Source organism: Lytechinus variegatus, chromosome 3 (assembly GCF_018143015.1).
Source record: "Lytechinus variegatus isolate NC3 chromosome 3, Lvar_3.0, whole genome shotgun sequence".
NCBI classification, from domain to species: domain Eukaryota; kingdom Metazoa; phylum Echinodermata; class Echinoidea; order Temnopleuroida; family Toxopneustidae; genus Lytechinus; species Lytechinus variegatus.
Window position 1 is genome coordinate 5949828 of NC_054742.1, and position 13399 is coordinate 5963226.

Consider the following 13399-nt stretch of genomic DNA (forward strand, 5'->3'; position numbering starts at 1 on the left):
GAAACAAAAACCAAATTAACAAACTGAATCAGTGGGATGAAAAAGTAGATGTTATTCAGTGTACTCTACCAGAGAAAAAAGTAAGCCGGGGCTAAGGGCGATTAGCCCCCAAAACTCTTTAAAAAGCCACCGTAAATGAAAAATAGCCATCATCAAATAATACTTCTGCCCACAGGTCGTAGTGCATTAAAATCTCTGATCACAATCGGTGGACTTCTAATTAGCCCTTGCAATAGAAACATAAATTTTCACACTGCACTCTGATTATCCAGTGTTAATTTGCCTAAAACTTAGTAGAAAATAAAAAAATATAATCCCAGAATATTTTGAAATTCAGGAATTACTGAGGAGCTGCAGCAAGTGCATTTGATGCAGTAACAAATCAAAATAGAACTCGCAAGGAGCTTTGAGTGACTAAATAAAAGAACCCACAATAAATGAATAGTTAAATTGTCCTGAATTCAATGCATATAAAAGTACCCGATGTATAGTCATCTTACCTTTGCACTTGTAGCAAACCGTTCTTCAAATTTGGTAAATGTTTGCACGAATAAAGGTATCTTGTCTGAAATAAAAAACAGGACAAAAGAATACCTTGGCATACATAAAACATAAAGTAACACAGCAGTAGATTTGCCAATTGTGACAAGTTGACTTGATAACCACTTCAGCAGTATAAGTACCTTCTTTGAGGGCTAACATTTAAAAAAAAAAAAATATTCTGGTAAGATGCATAATATTGCTACACACATCCTGGTAATATTGCTAAATACACTCACTACATGTTTGTCAAACACCTAGCTTTTTTAAAACATTGAATTTTCACTCCGAGAAATACATGTACCCAGTTGAATTCTATTTTGAACTTGCAAGAAACATGTAGCTATTTAAAGGTCCCTTGCAATCAAAATTCAAGTCGATTCATATTCAACAACACTTCTGAATGCAACTCATATTTTGCTATTTAAATATGCAAATATGTTTTGTAGATTTTTAAATAATATTTGAAAGAATATATTTAAACTTGGTCAGCTCCACGTTTAAAGCTGAAGCACAAAGAAAATAGTTTTGGCTAAAATTGTGTAATGTTTGGCAAAAAATTGTATCGAGAATATAGTCTTCATTCATTTGGATTGCAGGGACCTTTCAAGAGATACAGTCATTATATGGTTAATACATAAAATGAAGGAAAAATGAATAACAAAGGTTTCTTAAGTGGATAAGAATTGTGAAAATGAGCCATAATAAAAGTTAAATTAACTTGCATGCATTCTGTATATTCCATACAATTTTACCAAATTAATTTGGAATGAATGTGTTATACATTCATTACTCATCTACCAAGCCTACTCGTTAAAGCAACATTTCACATGTAGACAATACAAAAGTTTTGGTATTGTTGAACAGGTGCCTTATAACTAGGGTCTGTAGATCAGGGGCAGCGGGGGGGGGGGGGGGGGGGAGTTGCTTCCTGTTTATAATATAGTACCTTGATTTTACACACAATGTACTACTGCTCACTACCTCAATGGCTCAAGTTAATACAGGAAAAATTCAGGAATAGGGAAGGTGAAAATGTAAAATCTGGATGAGAATGAGCACAATTCTGAATGAAATGCTTAATATAGAAATGTACATGTAGCAATAGCGAATATAAATCCATAAAGACTTGCGATTTTTTTAGGGTCATCAGTCACATTGGGCCCATGCAACTTCTCTTCTTTTTTTAGCCTTATATAAAAAATACCTACTCAACCAAACATTTAATGTTTAGCACTTTGAAGATCAGCAATGGACTGCACACAAAAATGGAAAATTAAAACCTTACATGAAGTATAATGCAACTGACCTTGCAGCAAGAGAAGGGTGTTCTTTAGAGCATCCTTTTCTCTCCTCTCAGACTCCAAAAGAGACTGTAATTCACGGTTTTTCTTTTCTAACTGTCGAACCTGGTCTAAATCTAATGCAGTCTCATTGTCAGATGAATCACTTATAACAGTACCAATCTAAAAGAAAAAAAAGAAAGAAAAAAAAAACATGAAAATCAAAGTGGGAAGAGCTAGGGCATAACACCAAGGAGCAGTTTTTACGCAAATTGTACTGCATGAAATGCGAACACATTAATCGGCAGCAGTAACATTGTACATGTTAGTTCTCAAAAATTTAAACTAAGTGGTAAAAGTTGGAATCACAAGTAAATAGAGCACAGAAAATAAGGACAATTTACATAATTTACCCTTGTTAGATACAACTGAAATGGCGGATAAAGGAAACTGCAAATTTTTTAAAGGTAAATGTAGACTAACATACATGTACTTACAGATGGTAACATTCATAAGAGCTTGTGATGTTTTTTTATTTTCTTCAAACTATAATTGCTAAATACACAAATTTTTTAAAGTCAGATATATGGTCTATGTTACTGTCTTTTCTCAATGAAAAGGTTAGAAAAACTTAAGTTTTGGAAAATTTCAGAAAACTTAAGACAAATTAACAGAGCATGACCTTACAATCCAAGACATAAAAATTAGCCTGTTTAGGTTTTAATAATTTGTAAGTTTTAGTACAGTGCATTTAGTTATTAACTGATGAATTTTGACTAATTTAGACATATTAATAACAATTAACAACCATTACCTTGCTCATCTGCCTCCGTAACTGACTAGCAACCTTGTTACAGTCTGTCACCGTCACTTTCTTTGTCTAGTAGGAGGGAAACAATGGGAATGAATAGTTTCTGAATTTGCTGGCATTATGCATGTAACTAAGAAAAAGAAATTCAAACAATAAATCTAGAAGACCTAAAAAAAAAAAAATTAAAATGCAGTGTTATTAGGTAGCCCTTTGTCAACATATAAACAGGGTTTATTACGAAAATTACCCAGTATGGATGGGAGCTAGACAGGGCAACAGCCTATAATGTACATGTACATATCATGCATTGAAGGTGTGCTTAAAGATTTCTTTAAAAAAAAAATCTGCTATTTAGATTTATACATGTACATCACAGTGTTAATGTCACCAGAGTAGCCAACAGAAGTCCTTCACATAAAGATGTCCCTTTAACATAAAATGTTAATTTTATGTATATTTTGTTTATGTGCTTTCATTATAAAGTTGATGGGGCAGATTACTATACAAGCAGTGAGGTGTAGTATGCGTATGCCCATTACACTCAGCTTCCCTGGTTTATACCAAACCAATTTTAAAAATCAAATTCAAAAGAAAAAAAAACAATTGTAGAACATAAATATTCAATGGAGCATAGTAATTAAGAAAGCATTCAAACCTTTTTAGGAGGAGGCTGCAGGGGCATGGGTACATCTGAATCTGAGTCTGACTGGTCACTGAGATCAGGGGATGAGTCGCGTGATCTTCTTTTGGTTTTTCTCATCCCTCTCCCTAATTCTGTGTCCGTCTCTACAGACTGACCCTTGATGTGTTTGTTACGTTTTTCACACAACCTGACCTTGTCATCTGTGATCAATCAAAATAGAATGTGAAATATATGTAATTAGCATCAACTAGAAGAATCCTGCCTCTCCAAAGCATGGCAACATCACCGAACTCCAGTACTCCTCTGATCTCGGTATAGCGCCATATAGCGCCTTATCGCGGAGGAAGGGAAACTACGAAGTACAAAATTAAATGCAGATTCACAAAACTGGACAAATATCATTTGAATTTGTAGGTGTTATTGACATGCGAACATTGATGTCAGCAAATAAAACTGGAATAACCTACCCTTAGAAATCAGGAAATTGCCATCGGTTAATACATTTAAAGCAAGCATATTTTTGAAAAAAATAACAGGTCAATCAGAAGCCCTAAAACTAAGCGCAGTAGAATATAGATCTATAGATCTACTCATTGTTGAATTGCTTCTGCGCTCTACAAATCTGTAAAATGCAACATTATTATTATTATTATTAATTATAACAAAAAAAAATTCTGACATCAGTGCTGTGATATCAACATTTTCTACCTTTTTAACATAAAAAAAGGGATGGATTCCTGGCATAAATGACCAAGGAATTCTAAAAATTATCTTTCTTCATACTAGTCTGAACAGATTTGTCCACACGCGAAAACAGCAAATTGTGGTTAAGAATTTAAGAAATTAAATTAATTTATTTAGAGCTATTTATTTTTGTGGGAGGGGGTAACTAAATAGCTGCAGGATTTCAAATGGACCGTCTGCCTTATAAAATGTCCTATTTATTTTGTTGATTTTGCTTTTTAACCCATTCAGGAGAGCAATAATTTAGGGCTAAATTGATCTCGTTTTTGTTCCTCGAATTGGCAACAGCAATATTTTTATTTTAATGCTTGTACCGGTACCGGTACATGCTTCTAATTGAATTTGATGTCTTTGAAACAAAAACACATGGTTTGGAACTTGGACAAATGTTTTTAACAATCGCAAATTTTGATGAAAAACAGTGATCTTAGCCACTTACTTAGGCCTAGAGTCTATAGTAGTAGACTATAGATTTAGATCTAGCTCTATCTATTGAAATGTGATTTGGTATGAACATGATGAATGATAATGATATGTGCTAAACTCACCCCCTACTGCAACCACTTTGGCTCTGTACGATTTTGACTTCGTTTTACTGTTGGATGATCCGCCTGAACCTGGCCATTTCACGGTAACCGTCTTATCGATCAGCTCCAGTGGGTTGGTGATCGGCGCCTCATCTTCTCTCCATACGATCCATGAAATCTCGGCCACCTCAACGCTACGGTCAACTTCGAATTCAAAGACTCCGTACTTCATTATCTTCTTCTTTTGTTGATTTCCTCCAGTCTTGGAGAACTGCGTGATCCAAGGGATTCACTAATTGACTAATTCACGAAATATGAAATAAAGCTTAGAATATTACTGGTATGTGGATTTCAAGAGCGTCAGCAAGACCTGACATATAGATGGTTCCGGAGCGTAGAAAATTTTGAATCTGCATACGGGTTCGGTATACATCAAGCACGAAATTGGCGCGAAGAAGAACGAACGGACATGCGTTAGTCTAGATCTGGACGTACCGTACTAGTAGTTATTTGTTCGGAAAACCCAATGACTGATTCAATCAATGCACTTCACAGCACTCCAACATGCATGTCATTCACTTTATTTTTTTTTCGGAAAACATCACTCCAACCAACTTTCACTCTCTTAGAAATTGAAAAGACGGAGGACTGGGCATATTGGTGGGGGGGGGGGGGGTACTAGGCGCGACCAAAAAATCACGTAAAAAGGGTTGTTTGGGGTTACGTTCATCACGTGAATACGGTATCAAAATCGCTAAAACTCAAGAAAAGGGGTATCGTTTTCAAGTGATGAATTATGTATTTAGAGTCATTAAAAACTTAACTCACGCTACTATTCCAGGGAAGCGCAAAACGAAAAGTTCCGTGGCCGTGAGTGCGTACATAATGCAACACTTTTAAAAAAAGGTCTGGTGAATCGCGATCATAAAACTACATAGACAAAAAGCTGGGGCTCTCCCGACACAATTTTGTTGAACTGTTCAATCAGAGTCTGCTCTTGAAGACTACTAAGCTATCGTGTTGAAGTAGTACATTCATAGTGTACATATGCGTACATTTTCTATGGCAAAGACCGCCAAGCAACAAGTCCACGCACATGCGCACATGGAGTATTTGCTATGCCGAGTGCTGAAAAAAAATTCGCCGCCGGCCCGGTGTGTATCATTGATAGGCATAGAGGTACGTAATGGGGGGGGGGGGGGTCAGTACAGAAAGAAGACGTGGAGATCCGTGCATGACGCGTATTTTTTCTTTCTAGTTCAGTGGCCGCACTGATATGATCTATATGCCTATGATTTTATCACGAATATGGCACAAAGGGAACCAAACAATCGACCCAGATTCTACAAACGATACCTGGACGATGGAGAAACGAATATGCCGTACACTACAATGCGTCGTCGGAGAAATCACCTGGAATTCATGGAGCCTGATGTTGACCAGAATCATGATCTACGTCAGCCGGTGGCCATGCAGCCCCCCAACCGTAACGCTGGCACCGAGGCTGAGGGCACTGGCGATGCGGATGGGGAGCAAGAGGTTGATGACATGACGGTCATGGACGAAGAACATCTCATGATGCGGGTAAGTAATGTCATTGCATGAATGATGCAGCCTTCATGTGACTGCCATTTGGTGATTTTCATCCCCAAATTTATTACATTTAAAACTTGTCATTAATTATATACCCAGTTGTTGTGTATCCGGACGGGTTGTGTGTCCGGACGATCAATTTTAGAATGTCATTTGGAAAAATATACCAGAGAAGTTTCATCAATTTTTAGTACAAAATGTAAGGAAATATTATATAGAACAAAATAGAAAATGATTACAAGTAATGGATTCATATTTTTAGTGTAATCCACAGACAAAAAAGAAGGCTTCAAAAAGATAAGTGTCCGGGCACCCGACCCCCCATCCTATCACTTTGGGCTTTGCCTTTGAAGAGGTAAGAGGTTCCCATGCCCATGGTCATGGATCTTGCACCAGAATTCTCAATCCAGCTCACTAAGGAATTCATACTTTTCTTGTTTGTTTCCTGTTTTTTTTTTTTGCTTTTTACTTCCCTTCCATCGACATATTCTTCATGGCCTTAAAGCTAAAGCCCTTAACCAGATTTGCGTAAAATTTGATTTCTTTTTTCTCAATGATAAATGTAGGAAGAGGCTCTCCTGGTACAAAATGTAGCCGAACCACAACATGGGGAGGATGCTGAATCTGATGTGAATTCAAATGAAGATGCAGATGAAGAAGTTCCACCTGGTAACCCAGAAGAGGTAACAAACTTTTTTAGGCTTTGCATTATAGTATTTAGGTTTCGGACAGTTGTTTTCAACTTATTTACGTAATGATACTATTTTAAATTTTTTGTCAGGTGTGTGTGGGGAGCTAGGGGAAATTGTCCTTTTTGACTCTTTGACCTTCCTCTTCATGTGTATTTTATATTACCTTGATTAATTCTGATACACTTCCACCTTTTGGATGATGAAAGAACTTGATTGCAAGAAAATGAACACTCACAATAGGGAAGAACTGAGGTCCTCCTATATGCAGAAGTTCTGACTTTTCATCAATTTTGAACATATAAGGTATTTTCAAATGAAAGAAACATAGCCATATAGAAGGTCATCAATATATTTTGATTGAAAATGTGAGATCTAGTTTTCATTGACAAACTTTTCGATGGTGCGGCAACTCCAGCAAGACAATGTATGTTTTTCCTCAAGACAGTGTTTTTCCCACAAGAAAATATTTCTATTTTACTTGCTTATACCATCGATTATTCAATTTAACCTTGCAAAATCTCCCCCCCCCCTTTTTTTGAAAGTGCACTCTTACCCAAAGCAAGATATATCTATTTAGGATGTAAATTTCATATCTTGATTATTAGGTTTACAACTCTAGATATGAGATCTAATGTTACAAAATCAAATTGGGTGTTATAAAAAAATCCTTGATTTCCTGTTAAAATGTGTGTGTGATAATTTCTTTAAGTACTGCTCTTCACCATTTTCTCTACTTTTTTCTCTCTTTCTTTTCCAAACAGCATATCCATGGATTGAATTTTCTAGGTGGGGATCAGCAAATCTCAAGTGAAGGAAGTGACATGAAAAAAATTGATTCACTATTGATGGTTTTGAGTTATGCTGTCAAGCACCACTTATCTGGAGTGGCACTTCAGGATTTGATTGAATTAATCAATCTGCACTGTCCAAACACTTTGCCATCTTCAAAGTATCTGTTCCACGGTACACTTACAGATTACAAGGGACTGTGTCAATTTCATTTTTACTGCAAATGTAAAATGTACATTGGATGTGGTGATGATATACAGTTCATCTGCAATGAATGTGGTGCAGAATTCAGTAGGGAGGAGAGCATCAAAGGGGGGCAATTTTTTATTGTCCTTCCTCTAGCACAGCAATTACATCATTTATTGCAGTATACTGAAGTTGGAGACACTATCCTCAACAGGGATCTGAAGATTGATGCTTCAGATGAAGATGATCTAACTGATATAACAGATGGTGTCAAGTATAGAGAGATGAAGAAGGATGGCTTACTCGCTAACCCTGAAAATTTCTCTCTGCTTTGGAACTCAGATGGGGTACCGATTTTTAAATCTTCTCAAACTTCCATCTGGCCTGTTCTGGTGATGATCAATGAACTGCCGATAAAGATGAGACGAAAGAATATCATGTTGACGGCACTTTGGTTTGGCGAGTCTAAACCAGAGATGTCAGTTTTCCTGAAGCCCTTCATAGATGAGTGTCAGAAGCTGTCCATCGAAGGTCTCTCATGGAAGATGGGACAAGATGAAAAGATATCCAAGGTGTTTTCACTTGTATGCACAACAGATTCTGTTGCTAGACCACTGCTGCAAAACACAACACAGTTTAATGGATTTTTTGGTTGTGGCTTCTGTAAGCAGAGAGGAGAGTATACCGATGGAGCTGTGAGATACCCATATATGGATCCACCACCTCCAAAGAGAAAAGATCAAGAGACCAAACACACTAGTCTATTAGCCCAAGAATCAGGGAGAGTGATTGAAGGGGTAAAGGGGGTTAGCATTGTCTCCTTATTGACGTATTTCAACATTGTATCAGGTTTTATAGCAGACTATATGCATGCAGTGTGTTTAGGTACAGTGAAAAGATTTATGACTATGTGGATCGATCCCGCTAATAGACAAAAAGAGTGGTACATTGGCCGCTTAAAACAAGAGATTGACAAGAGATTGAGAAATGCTAAAGTGACTAAAGAGGTTTCTAGACTGCCAAGACATCTCAAGGATTTGAAATTCTGGAAGGCTAGTGAGTGGCGAACATTTTTATTCTTATCTCCAGTTATACTGAGTGGCATCCTTCCAGTGACTTACCTAGCACATTGGTCTTTACTTGTGTGTGCAATCTATAATCTTAACCAAGCAAGGATTACCCAAAATAGACTTGAACAGAGTGAGTTTTATTTGAGGAAGTTTGTTTTGTTTACAGAGGCCCTATATGGTAAAAGAGAGGCAACATTCAATAACCATTTACTGCTTCACCTTACTGATAGTGTTAGAAACTGGGGGCCATTGTGGGGTACATCGGCTTTTGCCTTTGAGTCTTACAATGGATATATGAAGACATTATTTGCTGGCACAAGATATCTGCCACAACAGATTTTTAAGTCTCTCTGTCACATCCAGGACTTATCTAGAAATTTGCAATTCATAAACTCTCCTGAAGCTATGTTGTATGTTACAAGAATGTTGACGGGTAATCACTGTGTCAAATATGCAAGAACATTTTTAGATGAAGGTCATAACATCACTTGTATTGGAAGAGGAAGAGTGCTTAATCTTTCAGAACGATTCAAACGTGCAATCCAGGAGTATCTTGGAGTTGAAATGATAGTTGACTCTGTTAGATGTTTTGAGAAGTTTGTGTACAGATATTCTCTATATACTTCCAAAGCTTATTCAAGTAAATTCAGAAGAAACAACTCAATTATTTCTTTAGGGAAAAAAATTTGTGAAATATTGTACCTTGTAACCTTTAAAAACCATGACTGTCAAAGTGATGTGCAATGTCAATGTGAAGAACACATAATTATATTAGTTGAAACTCTAGCATCAGAGGGAAAGCTGATATTGAAGCAAGGTGATGAACTTGGATGTACACTTTACTTTGTCAACAAAGTGTCAAAGGGACATTGTGAGGCATATTCTTACAAGGATATCACAGGTAAAAACATGTATGTTAAAATAGGGGGAACAGAGTATGTAATATCATTACCAAATTTAATTGAAGGTGATTAATTACAGTAACAGTACATATGGAATGACACACATGTCTTTGTAAGTTGAATCCTCTGATACTCCACAGAGTATCATGCATCATGTACAGTATCATGCATCAAATAATGGGCATTGGTTAGAGACCATAATGTACTCAGCTAGTTTGGACATGTCTTGAATTCTTCAGTATTTTGCAACATAAATCATATCAATTATATTTCCATCCCAAATTTTTAAAGATATGCTATGAATCATCTTTGATAATTTGTAGATTAAAACTTAATACTATTCCATCTTTTTTTATGCCAGGATGCAACAAAGTCATGCTTGACTCATAGATTTTCACAAGATAGAGATAGTCATTTCCGTGTAGTTGATATACTGCATGCCATCTGGATGACTGGCTGTTGCAGAAAAAATTATGTTGGATGATGAGGTGAAATGATGAAAATTGATATAAATGAAGCACTCTATAAAGTATAAACAGACATAAATTTTCTGTTTTTCAGGCCGAACCAATCAAGACCTTGGAAATTTTTTTTTACTTGTTTGCCAATCAGATTGTTCTGTGTTACACATGTATTTTCTACCACGCCTTAGCAGGCTTATATGTGTATTCATTGAATACATACTTATACCTTGCACCAGGGAAATTTTAAATTTTGGGGGCTTCTTCATGAGCACAAGACCCCTGCAATTTTGCTATAATTAACATTGTGTCTGTGGAAATTTTATTGGGGCTCTTTTTAGTATTTTGGAGGTGAAATCCCCAGCTTGACTATTCCCTGTAAATTTTTTCCCTACCTTGAACTTTTATTATGAAGAACAATGACAGAAGAAAATTTTGTTAGTTATTTCCCGGGTCCCAAATGTCAGAAGCTTTTATTTAGTTTTGCAGCCTACATGCAGATCTAACAGCATGTTGATGTGCACGTAATGACGAAATTCTTTCATTCTTAAGCAGTTTGTTATTACAAGTTTACTTTATGCTTCAGAATTTTCAGTGATTGAATTGCATTAAGTTAATTAATGCCTACATTGTAAGTTGGTAAGTGGTGGAAATTAAATTCTTTGCAATTAAATGTATTGTGACAGACTACTTGTATATGATCCATCACTGTCCTAAAATTGCTTACTCTGAAACCTTCCCACTTTGGAGAAATTATTTAAAATGTAAAATGCTCGGGAGAGGGGCTTACCCTCAACATTTTTCACAGGTAATCATAATGTGCATACTATTACATGTTCCCCTGTGATCAAAGCACTGCAATTTGTCTCTGTAAACCTATTTTAACTGGGCTATTTCAGACCAGGTTTCTACTGGGGTGGGGGGGGTCAATTTGACCCCCATTCAGATCTCGGCTGTGGATCGTGGGATTGCCAAAAAAATTTGCATGCGTTTAGAGCTGGGTGTAAACTACAGGACTGTTGCGTTGAATTTTCAAAAATATGATTTTTAAATTATTTTTAATAATTATGCAAATTAATGCATAAAATTATATTTGGGCGTATAATTCAAATAAAATAGCCTGTAGAAAGCCAACTTTTGGTGACAATGTCTCTTTAGACATTTCTAACAATTTTCAACAAAAAAATTGCAATTTCAGGACTAATTTTGTATGTATTTTATTGTTTTATGAATTTCTCATGTATTTCTTTGTTTTTTTTTTACCTTTTGTTTTTCATTGTATTTTTGGATGAAAATTATTGGGGACACTTATGCAATCATAATCAGCATGAAATTAATTTGTTTTAAGAAATAAAAGTAAAAATAATCATACATTTATTACAATTGGCAGAAACCACAATTTGTATTGACTTACACAAAACCATGTTTTTGAGCAATTTTCTGTCTGACGTGCACTTACATAATATTGCGTAACTCTGGAACTATGTACCCAGGCACGGCAAATTTGGTCTCAAAAGTTGTGGTAGGCTTTGTAGAAGAAACCCGGTGCTTGGCGCGGCAGAATGATTACGAAAAATATTGAGGGGGGTTAATTTGATCCCCTCCCCCTAGTTGGATAAGGATTAAAGTAGAAGAGTAGAACTACATGTATGCATGAAAATAGATATTTACTTAGAAAGTTAATTTTAAAAAAGAAAAGTATTTTTTATACTTTTTGTTTTGGATAGTTCAATGGAATAATTGTTATTGCATGCTTGCATATTCCAAGGATACCACTTTACATGTACTACAGGAATTTAATTGATCACAAAGGGATTATTTTTTACAGTGAGGAGTTTACAGGTGTTATGGGCAATTTGAATTTAGCAAGAATTCTATCAGATGCTATTTTCCTTGTGGGAATATTATTGTAAAATTGAATATGAAATTAACCTCAAACCTCATGTAGGTGCAATTTATTTATTCAATTTTTTTTAATGAATTCAATGTCAGTTGAGCCTTCATGGTGGCAAAAATTGAATACCATTATCCTGGTATATTTTTTTCAGTCTAAAAGGAATGAAGGAATTTTGTTATTGCCCTGCTCTTCCTTTAAAAAAAATAGCATTGATGTTTTATGGTGCAGTGCTGAAAATTTTCCATTAAAAAACTTGAACACAGCAGGTACAACATATTATGTTGTGAAACTATTATATCTTCATTGTCCAGTTTATTTAGAACAGATCTTCCACATCATGGATGTTTATGTACTTATGTGTCCACGTGTACATTGTAGGTGGTCGTGTCTATGGATATGCATGTATATTGCTAATAAAAAATAATTTTCCATTACTGCTCATTGTAAGCAATCTTTCTTTGGAAACTTGTAGCGATTCCAGTTACACCTCAAAAAGCTGAAATCTGACTTGCAGGGTAGGGGGGGGGGGGGGCATAATGGCTCCCCTCAACATTTTGAGGCTTTTCAGACAAAATTCTCGATACCTGGGTACGCAGTTATAAAGTTACGCAACAATATGTAAGTGATTATCAGACCCAAAATTACTCAAAAACAGGATTTCTTGTACAAAACCAATGGAACTGCTGTGTCTAGTAAAAATTCATAAATGGATCATTATTTTGACTTTCATTGATTGGAATTAAGTAATTTCATGTTGGTAATTATTGAAATAGTGTTGCAGAGGGTTTCCATCCAACCCCTCCCCCCAAAAAAACAACAAAGAAACAAAGAAATACATACAAAAATTTAGAAAAATATATAGATAAAATTTAATAGCATATTTTTTTTTTCCCTACATTTAATCAGAATCCCCAAAAGAGTTTCTAAAAATCTAATTGAAGTTTTCATTGTGACTTGCATGCCAATTTTCGTCACCAGTGTGTGATCCACGCCAAGATCTTAGTGGGGGGTAGGGGCATATTGCCACCCCCCCCCCCTCCATAATGAAATGATAAGGGTTAAACTAAAGCACCATGGATGAGAAGAAAGCATGGATGTAACTGTTATAGTGTGATTGTGACAAATGCATGCATTCCCAAAGTGTGATGTTGCAATAACAGCATCAATACCATGATAGAATGCAGAAAATGGTATATCATGCTAATACTAAGGTAAAACAAAAGCTGTATGCATTTTTTGGGGGGGGGTGGGGGCAAGATGC

The 13399-nt window shown here is 35.9% G+C and overlaps 2 protein-coding genes across 2 annotated transcripts in view; both read left to right on the forward strand.

Moving 5' to 3' along the window:
- LOC121410074 (low-density lipoprotein receptor-related protein 1B-like) overlaps positions 1-13399 on the forward strand; it is a 146051-nt gene that overhangs the window by 41041 nt on the left and 91611 nt on the right. The window lies entirely within an intron of this gene.
- On the forward strand, positions 5720-9979 carry LOC121410075. The gene is made up of 3 exons (XM_041601933.1): positions 5720-6132; positions 6708-6824; positions 7595-9979. Exons 1-3 carry the CDS (start codon positions 5857-5859, stop codon positions 9851-9853), a joined length of 2652 nt encoding a protein of 883 aa, XP_041457867.1. The 5' UTR covers positions 5720-5856; the 3' UTR covers positions 9854-9979.

Coding starts and splice junctions, on each gene's coding strand:
- LOC121410075 (XM_041601933.1), top strand. CDS start 5,857: ATGGCACAAAGGGAACCAAACAATCGACCCAGATTCTACAAACGATAC. Junction 6,133..6,707: donor AAGAACATCTCATGATGCGG/GTAAGTAATGTC, acceptor TGATAAATGTAG/GAAGAGGCTCTCCTGGTACA. Junction 6,825..7,594: donor CACCTGGTAACCCAGAAGAG/GTAACAAACTTT, acceptor TTTTCCAAACAG/CATATCCATGGATTGAATTT.